We start from the raw sequence: 16,070 nt of genomic DNA on the forward strand, positions 1-16,070 counted from the left end.
GTACCATCTTGGGAGCGGAGTACAGCTTGAAGGGGGGCATTTCTCACCCATAGTGCACCGCATGTTCATGGAGAACCTGGTGCTAAATCATTTGTAGACAACCTGATTGAAAGTAATGCACCTGTTATTGAGGTATGCCTTAGACCAACATGGACAATATCCAATATGTTTATGAACCATAAAATTGATTAGTATGCTTCGGTTGAAGCAGCTTTCAGTAGGAAGGTGTTACAGCAGGTCCTAGTGTCATAATGGGCAGCTGTTTAGATGGCCCACCCAGGTTGTAGGTAGCTTTAGTATATCCTATTCTGATGATCTTCAATACCAATAGGAGAAGGAACTATTGTTCTTATCTGAAAGGTATTTATCCATTGGTAATTGAAGATCATCAGGGCTACACCCTGGTTTAAGGTTGCTGTCAAATTATTTATTCTACATAGCTAAGGTTCACAAGTCAGCAAAGTCCTGTTCAAGCTTGGCTAGGATGCAAACTGGATTCTGGGAGAGCAATTCACCTTCCCTGCTTTTGACCACAAGGTGGAGCCAATAATGATGATATTTAGTTACCAATGGAGAAATATCAAGTAAGAACAATGGTTCCTTCCCAAAGGTTTATTTGGTCTAGATGTTGCTGATCTCCTATGACTTTCTTCTGCCTCTTGTACCTGAAAAAAACCTGCCATTTATTTATTTGTTTAATGCACAGATTTATAAACTAAATCCTAAGCCCGAGTTTATCAAACCGGTTATAATAAGATAAAATGAGCTAAAATACAACCCTCCCTCTAAATCAACCTTTTCTACAGATATACACCCCCTCTAGGATGCACATCTTAACATGATGACGGGGTCTGAGAGTGTTGAAGAAGCTGAGAGCAATGCCGTCAAGAGCCTAGACCAAGAGGCTAGACTCCTAGCAGAGGCACACAAGGCGGAATGGTCAAAGCTGAGACACCAGACTAAGATTCATCCAAACTCAGAGGAAGACAATGGTAAACCACCTCTGAATACCTTTTACCACGAAACCCTATGAACAGAGTATTGAAAATGCAACGTGAGGTAGTGCTGGAAGATGAGACCCCCCAGGTCAGAAGGCACTCACAGAGCTACTGGGGAAGAACAAAGGACAAGTATGAGTAGCACTGTGACTAATGATGCAGCTGGGTCAAAGCCGAAAGCAGAGGCTGATGCACACAGATGCGAAAGGGGAGTCTGGAGTTGTACGATGCACACAATAGGAACATGGAATGTGAGAAGCATGAACCAAGGGAAATTAGAAATTGTCAAGCAAGAAATGGAACATATCAGCATTACAATACTTGGTGTGAGTGAATTAAAATGGACAGGAATGACACATTTTCAATCAGACAGCTACAAATATTTTATGCAGGAAATGAGAAATTAAGAAATGGAGTTGCTTTAATAGTGAGAAGTGATGTAGCAAAAGCAATTAGAAGCTACAACGCAAGGTCTGAGCAAGTGATATCAATGAGATTAAATGGGAAACCTATTAACATAACTATTATCCAAGTCTATGCTCCAATGGCAAAAACAGAAGAAGAGGAATTGGAGAGATTTTATGCAGATGTACAGGAAGAAACTGATCACACCCCAAAACAAGATGTTCTGGTAATCATGGGGGACTGGAATGTAAACGTAGGGAACAGAGAAGAAGTAGGAATTGTGGGGAAATGGGGCTTAGGACATAGAAATGAAGCAAGAGAAAGATTTATTGAATTCTATGAAGCCAATAGTTTGTTTCTTGCAAGCACATTTTTTTGAGCAACTGAAAAGACGACTGTACATGTGGACATCACCAGATGGTCAATATAGGAATCAAACTGATTATATAATTGGTAACAGAAGATAGAGAAGTTCCATACTTTCTGCGAAAACAAGACGAGGAGCAAACTGGTACAGATCATGAACTGGGAATATTGAAAATCAGAGTAAAGCTAAAGAAGAACAACAAAGCAATCGTAATGCCAAAACAATTTAAATAACATCCCAGAAAAATATAAAGATCAAATAAGGAACAGATTTGAGGCTTTAAACTTAGTTGACGGAGAACCAGAAGAACTATGGAGTGAAGTCGGAGACATTATCAGGGAAGAATGCAAAAAGAGAATACCTCTAGTTAAAAATAGAGAAAGACCTTAATGGATGACTGCAGAAACACTTAAAATGGTTAAAGAGAGAAGGAAAGCAAAAGCAAAAGGAGACAGAAACACGGTTAGAACCCTATGTGCAACAATACAGTGACTAGTACGTAGGGACAAAGGGAACTATTACAATAGTTACTGTATAGAAATAAAAGAGGACAACAAAAAGGGAAGAACAAGAGCCCTATTCCAAAAGATTAGAGAAATGAAAGGGAAATTTAAACCACGAGTAGAGATGTTGAATAATCAACAGGGGAACACACTGACTGACCAAGATGAAATAAAAGGAAGATGGAAGAACTCGTATAAAAGAGATGCCAGGATGACAGATTCATTCATGGAGAAACCATATGATGAAGAACCAGAAATTTCAGAATGTGAGGTGGAAGCTGCTTTTAAAATACTTGGAAGAAACAAATCATCAGATGGCATACCAATAGAATTACTACAAGCTACTGAGACTGAATCCATCCAAATTTTGACAAAAATTTGTCAACAACTGTGGAAAACTAAATGGCCCACAGACTGGAAGTGTTCAATATATATCCCAAAGCCAAAGAAAGGGGATCCCAGGGAATGCAGTAATTATCTAACTATTGCCTTAATATTCCATGAAAGTAAAGTAAAGCTCAAGATTCTACAACAAAGGCTTTTACATTTATGGAGCGAGAAATGCCAGATGTCCAAGCTGGACTTAGAAAGGGAAGAGGCACCAGAGATCATATTGCAAACATATGCTGGATAATGGAACGGACCAAGGAATTTCTCAAAAAGGATATTCTAGAGTTGGAAAAGGTTCAGAAGAGGGCAACCAGAATGATCAAGGGGATGGAGCGACTCCCTTAAGAGGAAAGGTTGCAGCATTTGGGGCTTTTTAGTTTAGAGAAAAGGCGGGTCAGAGGAGACATGATAGAAGTGTATAAAATTATGCATGGCATTGAGAAAGTGGATAGAGAAAAGTTCTTCTCCCTCTCTCATAATACTAGAACTCGTGGACATTCAAAGAAGCTGAATGTTGGAAGATTCAGGACAGACAAAAGGAAGTACTTCTTTACTCAGCGCATAGTTAAACTATGGAATTTGCTCCCACAAGATGCAGTAATGGCCACCAGCTTGGATGGCTTTAAAAGAAGATTAGACAAATTCATGGAGGACAGGGCTATCAATGGCTACTAGCTGTGATGGCTGTGCTCTGCCAACCTAGTCAGAGGCAGCATGCTTCTGAAAACCAGTTGCTGGAAGCCTCAGGAGGGGAGAGTGTTCTTGCACTCGGGTCCTGCTTGCGGGCTTCCCCCAGGCACCTGGTTGGCCACTGTGAGAACAGGATGCTGGACTAGATGGGCCACTGGCCTGATCCAGCAGGCTCTTCTTATGTTCTTACGTTCTTATGTTCAGAAGGAAATCACCCTGTACTTTATAGATTACAGCAAAGCCTTTGATTGTGTTTATCATGAAAAACTATGGAATGCTTTAAAAGAAATGGGGGTGCCACAGCATCTGATTGTCCTGATGCACAACCTATACTCTAGACAAGAGGCTACTGTAAGGACAGAATAGGGAGAAACCGATTGGTTCCCCATCGGAAAAGGTGTGAGACGAGTGTATTTTATCACCCTATTTGTTTAATCTATACACAGAATATATGATACAGAAAGTTGGATTGGACCAAGATGAAGGAGGTGTGAAAATTGGAGGGAGAAATATCAATAATTTAAGATATGCAGATGATACCATACTACTAGCAGAAACCAGTAATGATTTGAAATGAATGCTGATGAAAGTTAAAGAGGAAAGCACAAAAGCAGGACTACAGCCGAACGTCAAGAAAGCTAAAGTAATAACAGAAAATATAGGTATCTTTAAAGTTGACAACAAGGACATTGAGCTTGTCAAGGATTATCAAAACCTTGGCACAGTCATTAACCAAAATGGAGAAAATAGTAAAGAAATCAGAAGAAGGCTAGGACTGGAGAGGGCAGCTATGAGAGAACTAGGAAAGGTCCTCAAATGCAAAGGTGTATCACTGAACTCTATGTATGGATATGAAAGTTGGACAGTGAAAAAAGCCGGTAAGAGAAAAATCAACTCATTTGAAAGGTGGAGGAGAGCTTTGTGCATACCATGGACTCTGAAAAAGACAAATAATTGGGTGTTAGAGCAAATTAAACCAGAACTATCACTAGAAGCTAAAATGATGAAACTGAGGTTATCATACTTTGGATACATAATGAGAAGATATGATTCACTAGAAAAGACAATAATGCTGGGAAAAACAGAAGGGAGTAGAAAAAGGGGAAGACCAAACAAGAGTTGGATCGATTCCATATAGGAAGCCACAGACCTGAACTTACAAGATCTGAACAGGGTGGTTCATGACAGGTGCTATTTAAGGTCACTGATTTATAGGGTTGCCATAAGTCGAAATTGACTTGAAGGCACACAACAACAACAAATTTATTGCAACACGTTCCTCCTTTCAGCTCATCAGCAGAATCAAGACTCAATTAATTGGAGTCTGTCTCTCCTTGTCTTAGAAACAGTAGCAGTTAGCGGGATGGCAGCCTGTACCTGACCTTCTGTCATTGCTGTCATTATGGCTTACCAATGAGGAGGAGTGATGTGGTGGTGAGGCTGGCATGGTGCATATGCGCCAGCAGGAGGGCCAGATTGGCTTCTCCTCTCTCTTCCAGTAAACCACAGCATTGGCAGTGATGGGAGCTCTGGTAAGCACTGCCATACCACTGCCTGCTACTGCTTAGAATTGTGTTAGAATTGTAGTGAAATCATGTCAGACTTAAACTTCCATAAATTTTGTGTATTTTGTGGAAAACATGAAGAATGCATGTAGTAATCCTTGTGAAATACTAAGAAAGTAACTTTTTATTCACCAAGAAGCAATTCTATCATTTAAAAATAAATTCCCAAGCTCCCCATCCTGATGCCTTCATCACTGCTACTTCCCCCTCTACAGTGCAAATTTAATTGTTTTATTTTATCATGTATATGTTTTTAAAAACTTGTTCTTTTTTCTATATTTTCATAGGTTGTTTTTGTTTGATTTCATTGGTATTTTTAATGAGTGTTGTTTTTTGTAAACTGCTTAGATGTTTTTTCATTAAGCAATATATAAAACTTGTTAAATAAAAAAAGTATTAGGGGAGAAGTGTATTTGTGATGCATAGTAACAGCCATTAATGTGTGTGGTTTGTGTGTATGAACATTGCATTCCTGTGCTCCCAAAATTCCTGGATTTAACTTAGTGCAATTGGAGTGCCATGTGTTGTATAGGAAACCTTAATAGGCTGATAAAGACTCATAGCCGTATATTTGACACTCCACTATATTGTAATGTGTCTTAATACCCCCTGTTCACAGATAAAAAATTATCAGTCAGCTTTTTTTTTCTGCTAAAGATCCATCTTTGTATCTTGGCACAGTTGCTTGCAATATTATTTGTTTTTATTTATTTAGAGAATGTATAGATTGCCCTTCTTAAAAAACAGCATGCTTATGCACCAAAATGCTCTTGGAATTTGCTCCTGTGCTGAAAAAAAGTAATTTGGAACTTGGCAGAAGTATATCAGCAGTCCCTGTTTCTCTCATGGATGACAGTGGTCTCCAATTGGGTAGTGTAGCTCCCCCTGCAGCTGAGAGACAGGAAACACTTCAGTAATTAATTTTGCCCCTTCGCTGTTGAGGCTGAGTTCACTTCCTGTCTCAGCTTGCAGCACATCCTGTTGGTGTTCTGTCTCTCCCACGGAGTTCTTTCTATTTTTCCATTTGTCTGTTTCTCTTTCCTCCCCTCATTCTTATCTCTGTCTTTCCTTACAAAAAACCTTCACCCCCCCAAAAAAACCCCCACTTGTCAGCTTTTCTTCATTCCTACTCCTGCAAATTAGTGATGGAGAAAAATAAGAGGCAATGAAAGAAAATCATTTTAAGAAGCTTGGGCAGCATACGGCGGTAGCTGTAGTCAGCACTCTGCTGCTACAACTTCCTGCTGTTTTGCAGCAGATGCCAAATTTTGGCACTGATGATCCCACTGAAGGAACTTCTTTAGGATCTCGTTTTTTTAGTCTGTCCAAGCCTGTTAGGAATTACCCGGGCTCTGATGTATCTCCAGTCAGTGAGTCTATGGAGGTGGTCCAAATACAGGCAGGGTTGAGGGAAGTGGCGGAGCCAGCCAATTTGAAAAGGAGTGGAGCAAGCCAGGGCCGGTTCTAAAGGGCGGCCAGGTGGGGCACTGGCCCTAGGGCCCCTGGAGCTACAGGGGCCCCTGAGGGGCTCCTTCGCTCTTCCATGATCCGCAGCAACATGGTTTTCCATAGGCAACAGGAAATAATTCTACCTTCTTTCTGTCCTAACCCTTGTCACCCCAGAGAGAGGGTATGGCACTCATTAAATGTCAGACATGCACTGAAGGTGTACATTAATAGAACCAAACCATTTAGGCGATCCAAGACCCTATTTGTGTCATTCCATCCTGCCATGATGGGCAAAAAAGTATCAAGTTCAACTTTGGCATATTGGATCAGAGCTTGTATTTCTATAGCATATGAGTCTTTATACCTGCCATCACCACTGTGCGTTACAGTGCACTCTACCAGATCTGCTGCAACGTCAGCGGTTTTCTCAACAAACGTTCCAATAATAAATATTTGTAGGGCAGCGACATGGTCTACTCCCAGTATTTTAACAAGGCACTATAGAATTGATCTATATGCCTCAGCGGAGGCAGTGTTTGGGTGCAGAGTTCTGCAACAGGTCTTATGCCCACCCTAGGTCTGCAGCTTTAGTATGTCCTGCTTCAAGACCTCTGTCACCCATGAGAGAAGAAACAGTTGTTGTTACCGTAGATGGTATTTCTTCATGGATGACAATAGGTGTTCAAGGCCCACCCTTAGAGTATTTCTGTGTTTCTGCAAATTCTGGTGGCTGACACCAAGTCAGTGAGTGACATGATTCCTTTGCTACTATAAATGTATTTGTTCCTGGTCAGTTGACCTTGTTCCTAACACATTTGTTGTATGGTTCAGTGTTTTTATTCATGTAGTGTGTTTGGGTCTTCAGTTTCTGTTGAAGCTGATCTCTACTGCTTTTCCAAGAAATGAACTGAGCCTCAATAAGAGGGGAGGGGCAAAAGTATTTGCTGAAGTGTTTCCTGTCTCTGAGCTGTAGAGGGAGCTACAATACCCGCTTGGAGACCTCTTGTCATCCATGAAGAAATACCATTTATGGTAAGAACTACTGTTTCTTCTTTGCATATTTGTGTCTGAGTTGTGAGTAAAGGCAAATAATTTGAGCACTGAGATGAGTGGATCTCATTTGTGTGAGAACAGTATCCCTGGAAAAATATGACCAAACCCACATTTCCCCCACATTCAAATAGTTGCTTAATGAGGACAATTGTGTTCATGTGAAATAGTGTTTTTGCTTTTGACAAGAAAACTTATTCTGAATTAGAAGAACCCACGTTATGCACCTCTTCACCACCCCATTTCCACCTCAGTGTAAATATTCATGTCAAATTTATGTTTTGTATAAAGAACACTCTTTTTAATGTTATACTCTTAATGTAAAATTTAAGCCTTTTAAGTAGAGACCTTATCCCAGTCTATGTCTGTGTCGGAATTGCTTTTTAATATGTTTAAACCTTTTAAAAAAATAAATAAATGTTTTTAAAGCTTTTTAAAAAATGTTTTTAAAGATGTTTTGTTTTAATATGTTTTTGTTTTAATATATTTTAAAGTCTGTTTTTATGATGTGTTAAAGTGTTTTTAGCGCTTTGGTTTGCTGCCCTGGGCTCCTGCTGGGAGATAGGGTGGGATATAAATCTAATAAATGAAATAAATAATAAATAAAATCAACATAGTTTTCATATGCATTCACAAACTGAATCTAGCTTTCTGATAAAAATTATATTAAGAAAATTACTGATTCTATTCATACAAAATTACCCACTTATTGTATACTTTTTGCTTTGTTTCATAGAATGTTAAAGTCAGTGGAAGATGTCATTCGTGTCCAGGAATTTTACTTTCTGAACGGGAACCATCAGAGGTATTGTATTTTTTCCAATGTATTATTTATTATTTATTAGCAACCTCATGCCTGGCATTGCCTGGGAATTCAAAGAACCAAAAAAAATCAGTGCAGCTTTGAAATCAGTGTTTAAAATCAGTAGAGCTTTGAAAGAATAACATCAATATTTATTTCTTGTTCTAAGTTTAACTCAAAATAATTTTTATCTTAAACTTTAATTCTCTGTTAAATAGGCCATTGAAGGTACCTTGTGATTGCCGTCCCACCAGTAGGAAGTAGGGCTGGTTTGAAACTTGACTCCTTTGCTAGAGAGGAGTCAAACAGAAATGGAATTCTCAGGAACCTCTCCAAACAAAATATATAATTGTAATTATATGCTAAACATGGCTAAACCCTGCAAAAGTCTTCTGCTAGGGCAGCCTTTCCCAACTAGTGGGCCACCAGATGTTGTTGGACCACAACTCCCATCAGCCTCAGCCAGCATTGCCAATGGTCAGGAAAGATGGGAATTGTGATCCAACAACATCTGGTGGCCCACTAGTTGGGAAAGGCTGTGCTAGGGTGAATGAAGCTTCTTAACTCCCAGACTGCTCTGTTGCCTGTTTATGATGAAACTTCTGTGTCAGGCTCTCTAGAGCCCTTTACAAAACCTGAATAAAAGTTTTTTTCTTCCTTTCTTTTCTTGTTCTTCATCTCTGCCCCCCATTCTCTCTGACACATCCTAGCAGGGTTTTGGGGTTTCACATGAGTGAGTTTGGGAGCGTTTGGGGGTATTCTTCAGACAACAATCCCCCTCTGTTCTTCTCTGGAACCCATCGAAGGCGCAAGAATGCTGAGATCTAGTGTTCAGGGTTAAGTCCTTGCATGCTCGATCAGTCAGTGCAGTGGAAAGATCAGAAGAAGCAGGTTGAGACCTAGATGAGACCTCAAAGTGTGCTTCCTCAGCCTCCTATCATATGCCTGGAAGCACTGCTTTATGGCCAATTATCCAGAACCACTCACGAGCATTTCCACCTTGTCAGGATTCAGACTCAGTTTGCTGAATCTGACTCTTGCTGGAAACTTGATCCCACTTGCTTCATTGAGAAGCCTGCAAGATACTGAAATGTGCGGAAAGGGATCTGATATCATTTAAGTCAGAGCATCTAGTGGATTTGACCAACACAGAAGTGGATAGGTTAAATAGGAGCACCATACAGGAGGTGGAGTAGTACCTTACATTCCTAGATCTTCTACCAAATAGTACAGTGCTTTGGAACATAATTGATAGAGCTATCTGCAAATCTGATAAACAGACAGGTGCACAGGTTTGTGTCAAGGTTCAACTACCTAGGTATGAAAGGAATAAATATCTTGGTACCAAAGTGGCCAATTTTATCTCATAAAATTGCTTGTGATTAGATCCAGCGTCAGAGGACAGAGGTGACATTAAACACTCTCCTAGCATCAAGAAGACTCTCCATCTACAAAGTCTGAGGGGTCACAGAGAAAACCTTTTTGTAATTATGCATAGCTAAGGATTGTTCTTCAGGATTAGAAGAGATTATTATGTCAATCCTGGAGTTTCTGCAGGAAGGTCTCAATAAGTGCCTAGGCACCAGGACTCTCAAATGTTGAGTGATGGTGCTCAATGGTATTTTGAACTATGTTGGGGAGGGCTCCATCTCAGATCATGCCCATTGTCATAGGCTGGAGGGGGAGAGTGACCTTCATTAACCCTCCAATAGTATATGGGTTTCCCAACTGGAATTTGAATTGGATTTTGAACATTCTCATGGGGTGCCCTTTCAGTCTCATTGCCAAGCTCCCACTTAGTTTTGACTTAAGAAAGCGTTGGTGGCTGTTACTTGCCTAAACAGATGTCAGAGTTGAGAGCTTTATTTTCCAATCCAGAGAGATAAGGTAATGTCCGGATCTGGCATTTCTCCCTCATTTATTTTAATTAGAGATAATTAACTCTTGTCTTCACAGGTCTGAAGAAGTGGTCGCCATTCATTATGTCCTAATCCACTACATGCATAGGAAGTTTTGGGGTGCAAATTAGATGTCCATAGAAATCTTTCTCTCTAGAAAGAAGGGAGATTCATAGAAAACCTGAGGACCTGTTTGCATCCTTTCAGAAGGCCTCTATGGGACAGAAGATGTCTAAATCTTGTTAGGTAGCTTGGGACTGCATTGGTGAGGCATATAAAATTGTTCTCAATGTTTACCAGCAGATATCACAGCTCAATCAGTAAGGGGGTAGCAGCTTTAAGGAACCTCTGGACAAAAATGGCAAGGCAACTACTTGGGCATCAATTCACATGCAGCAACATGTTCACACACTGATATAAAATGAATGTTGTAGCATTAGCAGGTATGGCCTTTGGCAGAAGTGGCCTTCAGTGTGTTTTGAATTCTTAGAACTTATGATACATTGAGATAATAGGCTACACAGGCAAGGGGCGTTGGTCAGGGTTTCCTGGGTTGATGACTTCTACTTTCCTCCCCTTTCTCGGTTCCTTTATATTTTTTCTGGGAATTTCCTAGGGATTGACCATAGTGGTTTCAGTATATAGTTACAATTATGTATAGGAGTTTTTGTTCTGAGAGGTTCCTACTCATTCCAGTTTGGTATGACTCCTCCATAGTAGAGGAATTAAGGGTCAAGGCAACTTGCCTCCTACTTGTGGAAGGGCAGTCCAGAAGGATACGAATGCTCTCCTTACTCTACCTGGAGCAGGATGTTTATGGTAGGAAAATTCCTCTGTTTTGTGTTAATTATTGATACATAAACAGAAAGGGCTTATGGTGGGCTGTAGAGCAAATGAAGTTAGAAATATCACTATAGATATTTAGGAATTTTGTTATGTACCTTCAAGTTGATTACGACTTATGGCGACCCTGTGAATCAGTGACCTCCAAGAGCATCTGTCGTGAACCACCCTGTTCAGATCTTGTAAGATCAGGTCTGTGGCTTCCCGTATGGAATCAATCCATCTTTTGTTTGGCCTTCCTCTTTTTCTACTCCCTTCTGTTTTTCCCAGCATTATTGTCTTTTCTAGTGAATCATGTCTTCTCATGATGTGTCCATATGATAACCTCAGTTTCATCATTTTAGCTTCTAGTGACAGTTCTGGTTTAATTTGTTCTAACACCCAATTATTTGTCTTTTTCGGAGTCCATGGTATGCGCAAAGCTCTCCTTCAATACCACATTTCAAATGAGTTGATTCTACTCTTCTCCGCTTTTTTCACTGTCCAACTTTCACATCCATACATAGAGATTGGGAATATCATGTCGGAATGATCCTGACTTCAGTGTTCAGTGATACATCTTTACATTTGAGGACCTTTCCTAGTTCTCTCATAGCTGCCCTACCCAGTCCTAGCCTTCTTCTGATTTCTTGACTATTGTCTCCATTTTGGTTAATGACTGTGCCAAGGTTTTGATAATCCTTGACAAGTTCAATGTCCTCATTGTCAACTTCAAAGTTACATAAATCTTCTGTTGTCATTACTTTAGTCTTTTTGACGTTCAGCTGTAGTCTTGCTTTTGCGCTTTCCTCTTTAACTTTCATCAGCATTTGTTTCAAATCATTACTGGTTTCTGCTAGTAGTATGGTATCATCTGCATATCTTAAATTACTGATATTTCTCCCTCCAATTTTCACACCTCCTTCATCTTGGTCCAATTCCGCTTTCTGTATGATATGTTCTGCATATAGATTAAACAAATAGGGTAATAAAATGCATCTCTGTCTCACACCCTTTCCGATGGGGAACCAGTTGGTTTTTCCATATTCTGTCCTTACAGTAGCCTCTTGTCCAGAGTATAGGTTGCGCATCAGGACAATCAGATGCTGTGGCACCCCCATTTCTTTTAAAGCATTCCATAGTTTTTCATGATCTACACAGTCAAAGGCTTTGCTGTAATCTATAAAGCACAGGGTGATTTTCTTCTGAAATTCCTTGGTCTGTTCCATTATGCAATGTATGTTTGCGATATGATCTCTGGTGCCTCTTCCCTTTCTAAATACAGCTTGGACATCTGGCATTTCTCGCTCCATATATGGTAAGAGCCTTTGTTGTAGCATCTTGAGCATTACTTTACTTGCATGGGATATGAAGGCAATAGTTGGATAATTACTGCATTCCTGGGGATCTCCTTTCTTTGGCTTTGGGGTGTATATTGAACGCTTCCAGTCTGTGGGCCTTTTTTTCGTTTTCCATATTTGTTGACAAATTTTTATCAAGATTTGGACAGATTCAGTCTCAGTAGCTTGTAGCAACTCTATTGGTATGCCATCTATTCCTGGTGATTTGTTTCTTCCAAGTATATTAAGAGCAGCTTTCACTTCGCATTCTGAAATTTCTGGTTCTTTATCATACGGTTCTTCCATGAATGAATCTGTCATCCTGGCATCTCTTTTATAGAGTTCTTCAGTGTATTGCTTCCATCTTCCTTTTATTTCATCTCGTTCAGTCAGTGTGTTTCCCTGTTGATTATTCAACATCCCTACTCGTGGTTTAAATTTCCCTTTAATTTCTCTGATCTTTTGGAATAGGGCTCTTGTTCTTCCCTTTTTGTTGTCCTCTTCTATTTCTATACAATAACTATTGTAATAGTTCTCTTTGTCCCTACGTACTAGTCGCTGTATTATTGCATTTAGGGTTCTAACCATATTTCTATCTCCTTTTGCTTTTGCTTTCCTTCTCTCTTTAACCATTTTAAGAGTTTCTGCAGTCATCCACTGAGGTGTTTCTCTCTTTTTAACTAGAGGTATTCTCTTTTTGCATTCTTCCCTGATAACGTCTCTGACTTCACTCCATTCACTGAATTCATTTAGGAATCGTCATCATCATCATCATCAGCAGCAGCAGCAGCAGCAGCAGCAGCATCCCACCCTTCCTCCCAGTAGGAGCCCAGGGCTGTAAACTAAACACTAAAAACACTCTAAAACATAAAAACAGACTTTAAAATATATTAAAGCAAAACTTCTTTAAAAATATTAAAAACACCATTTAAAAAGTTTTAAGAACATCTTAAAAATCAATTCCAATACAGATGCAGACTGTATATATATAAAAGATTCACATTACTTAATAACACTGATACCCATTAGTATTAATATTGGGATCCAGAGTTGGCCTTCCATGGATGTAAAGGCTCCTTCCCTTCACACAACACTTTTGATCCACTGGGGGGAAATCCCACTGGTGGTGGTGGTAGGAGCCCCCAGCACCACCTCCCACACTGTTCTAGGGGACCTGGATTCAACCCATAATCTTTATTTTTCAAAATTCAATGAAAGGCCACAATTTTTTTGTCACTTAATTCATTTTCTTTTTCTCAGTTTCGCAATTCCCCTTTGGCAACTCAGTTAGCTGTCAAACTCCTTTTATCCATCCTTTACATGTTGAAACTATATATTTCTTCCAATTCTTAGCAGTAATTAACTTTGCAGCTGAGAATAAATTGGAGTTAAAGAATAATGCTCTTTTTAAATGTAGCTTGTAAAAATTCAATGTAACAATTTTTCATACTAATAATAGATCATAATTAGTTGTTCCTGTAATGTCTCATTTTACTAGATACCAAAACCTTTGTTTTCCAGGAGAGTGGTGCAACATACGTAAGTAGTCTGCTGTGGAAGAGTTGTATCTCCAAGAAATACGTATGTTGGTTTTAGAAAATCTTAGTTTTACTTACGTGACATTATTTATTTATTTATTTATTACATTTATGTACTGCCCCATTGCTAAAGCTCTCTGGGTGGTTTACATTAAGTGTCAACAAAACACAAATCATTTTCTTTCAACTTTTTGCAAATAGATTTGGTTGTTTCTCAGTAAAAATGTCTTCCATTCAAATTCTTTGGTAGTTATTCCTTACATTTCCCCCCACCAAGATCTAAATTATTTATATTGTAAATCTTGTATTAAAAGTAATTGGGAGATTTTCAAATTCATTTATTTTTTCACCATATTCCCATAAAGGATAAAACAATCAAAATGTAAACACCCCTCCATTTTACAATGTCTTATACTATAACACAATCCTAACCATGTCTACTTAGAAATAAGTCCTAACGAATTCAGTGTTTGGTATTATAAAAATACACACAGAAATAGGAACTGATTTGGTTGGTCCTATTTCTTAGCAGAGGTATAAAACACTAGCAGCGGAGTGAGAATGTAAACCAGGCCCACCTTTCTCTATATAAATAACAACAGACACAATCTTCTTAGGTAAAAGATAAAGAACATTTACTCACGAATTCTTCATATGTTCAGAAACATAGGTTCTAGCTTAGATGAAAGAAAAATAGTCTCAGTCCATCTAAGTCTTTGGTATGGATGCTCTCAGAGAGAGCATCTGTGCCATGCGGCCTCTCCCAATGGTGGATAGATCAGCAATGGAGAATATTCAAAAATCCCCCAGGACAAAGGAAGAGGAAGTCAGGTAAGTAACCCCACCCATTAGGAAGTTACATCATGGTAAAACAGGTACATGGGATATTTTCCAAATATCCCTTAAAGTGACCATGCAATATTTGCCTATTCCAACATTCAGTGGGGCTTATTCCTAGGTAAACTTGTTTAGGATTGCAGGCTTATTGTATCAATACAATTTGTGAGGCAAAAATATTTATTTATTTATTTATTAGGTTTATATCCTGCCCTTCCTGCCAGTAATATTGCATATTTTCAGAATTCAAGCTTTGTATATCAATTAATGATTTACATTTAGTATCTATGAAGGCTGCAGACATGCTTGGGAGCAAGTATCATTGAACTTACTAGGGCTTACTTTTAAGTACATATGCAAAGGATTGTGCTGCAAGATTTCCTTTAGACTTAAATCCTAAACACACAGTGCAATCCTATACATGTCTGTTTAGAAGTCAGTTCCATTGAGTTCAGTGGGGTTTACTTCTAGCCAAGTAGAGAATAAGCCCCATTGAACACAGTGGGCCTGCCTTCCAAATAAACTTGTATAAAATTGCACTGAAAATATATAAACTCACGCTATGCCCATATGGATGAACTGCTAGCTATAGAAATACGTTCATTATAAATAAAAAAGGACAGTGGCGATGTTAAAGAATTAAAGCTGCAATGCTAAACATACTTAAAAGAAAGTAAGTCCCATTGAAAATAATTTCACTTACTTGCAAGTAAATATACACAGCATTGCTCTGTGAGATATTTTAAAACAGGAGTGGTAGGTGAGAGGCACTGCAGTGTACTAGCCATCCCAGCAGCGGAGTCACAACTGCTTACTGGGAAAGGAGAGGGCTGAGATAGGACTGAGGTTGACACTGTGCTGTCCATGGTTGGCTCAGTTTAGGCATGTTCCACTCTTGCCTGGTGTACTCCTGCTCAGTCAAGGGTACAGGTCATTGGGTACTTGCTGTGAACAGACCAATGAAGAAAACACACAGAGAAAAAGAGTGCATGTTACTGGGTTTCTCTTTGGTTCTCCCGTTTTCTCTGAAGGTTTTCTTTCTTTTAGACATGCTAGTTTTTTTCACTGACACTGGCTCAGACTCTGATGGAACTGAGGCAGGGATTGGAGGGGATATTTAATTATATCGCTATGTCATATGATCCTGCCTGGCATGGTCAACAGAAGGAGTTAACCTATTCCAGAGCTTGGAAAAGTTACTTTTTTGAACTACAACTCCCATCAGCCCAATCCAGTGGCCATGCTGCCTGGGGCTGATGGGAGTTGTAGTTCAAAAAAGTAACTTTTCCAAGCTCTGATTTCTTGCTTGGCTTACTCCTGCTCACTCTGAGGAAGTTCTGTTCATGGTTGTATCAAACACTGCTCTAGCAGGGTTCCACTAGCGCATCAGGACTTCAATTTCCTCTCTTCTCCCTG

At 39.4% G+C, this 16,070-nt stretch overlaps 1 protein-coding gene across 1 annotated transcript in view; it reads left to right on the top strand.

Annotated features, from left to right (window-relative positions):
• Positions 1–16,070, top strand: part of TTC6 (tetratricopeptide repeat domain 6) — a 136,323-nt gene that overhangs the window by 15,392 nt on the left and 104,861 nt on the right. The window contains exons 5-6 of the mRNA XM_061612809.1: positions 8,154–8,222; positions 13,778–13,818. Of these exons, the coding sequence (XP_061468793.1) occupies positions 8,154–8,222; positions 13,778–13,818 (110 nt within the window). The remainder of the gene's footprint in view (positions 1–8,153; positions 8,223–13,777; positions 13,819–16,070) is intronic.

This window comes from Rhineura floridana, chromosome 2, assembly GCF_030035675.1.
Source record: "Rhineura floridana isolate rRhiFlo1 chromosome 2, rRhiFlo1.hap2, whole genome shotgun sequence".
In the NCBI taxonomy this organism is placed as follows: domain Eukaryota; kingdom Metazoa; phylum Chordata; class Lepidosauria; order Squamata; family Rhineuridae; genus Rhineura; species Rhineura floridana.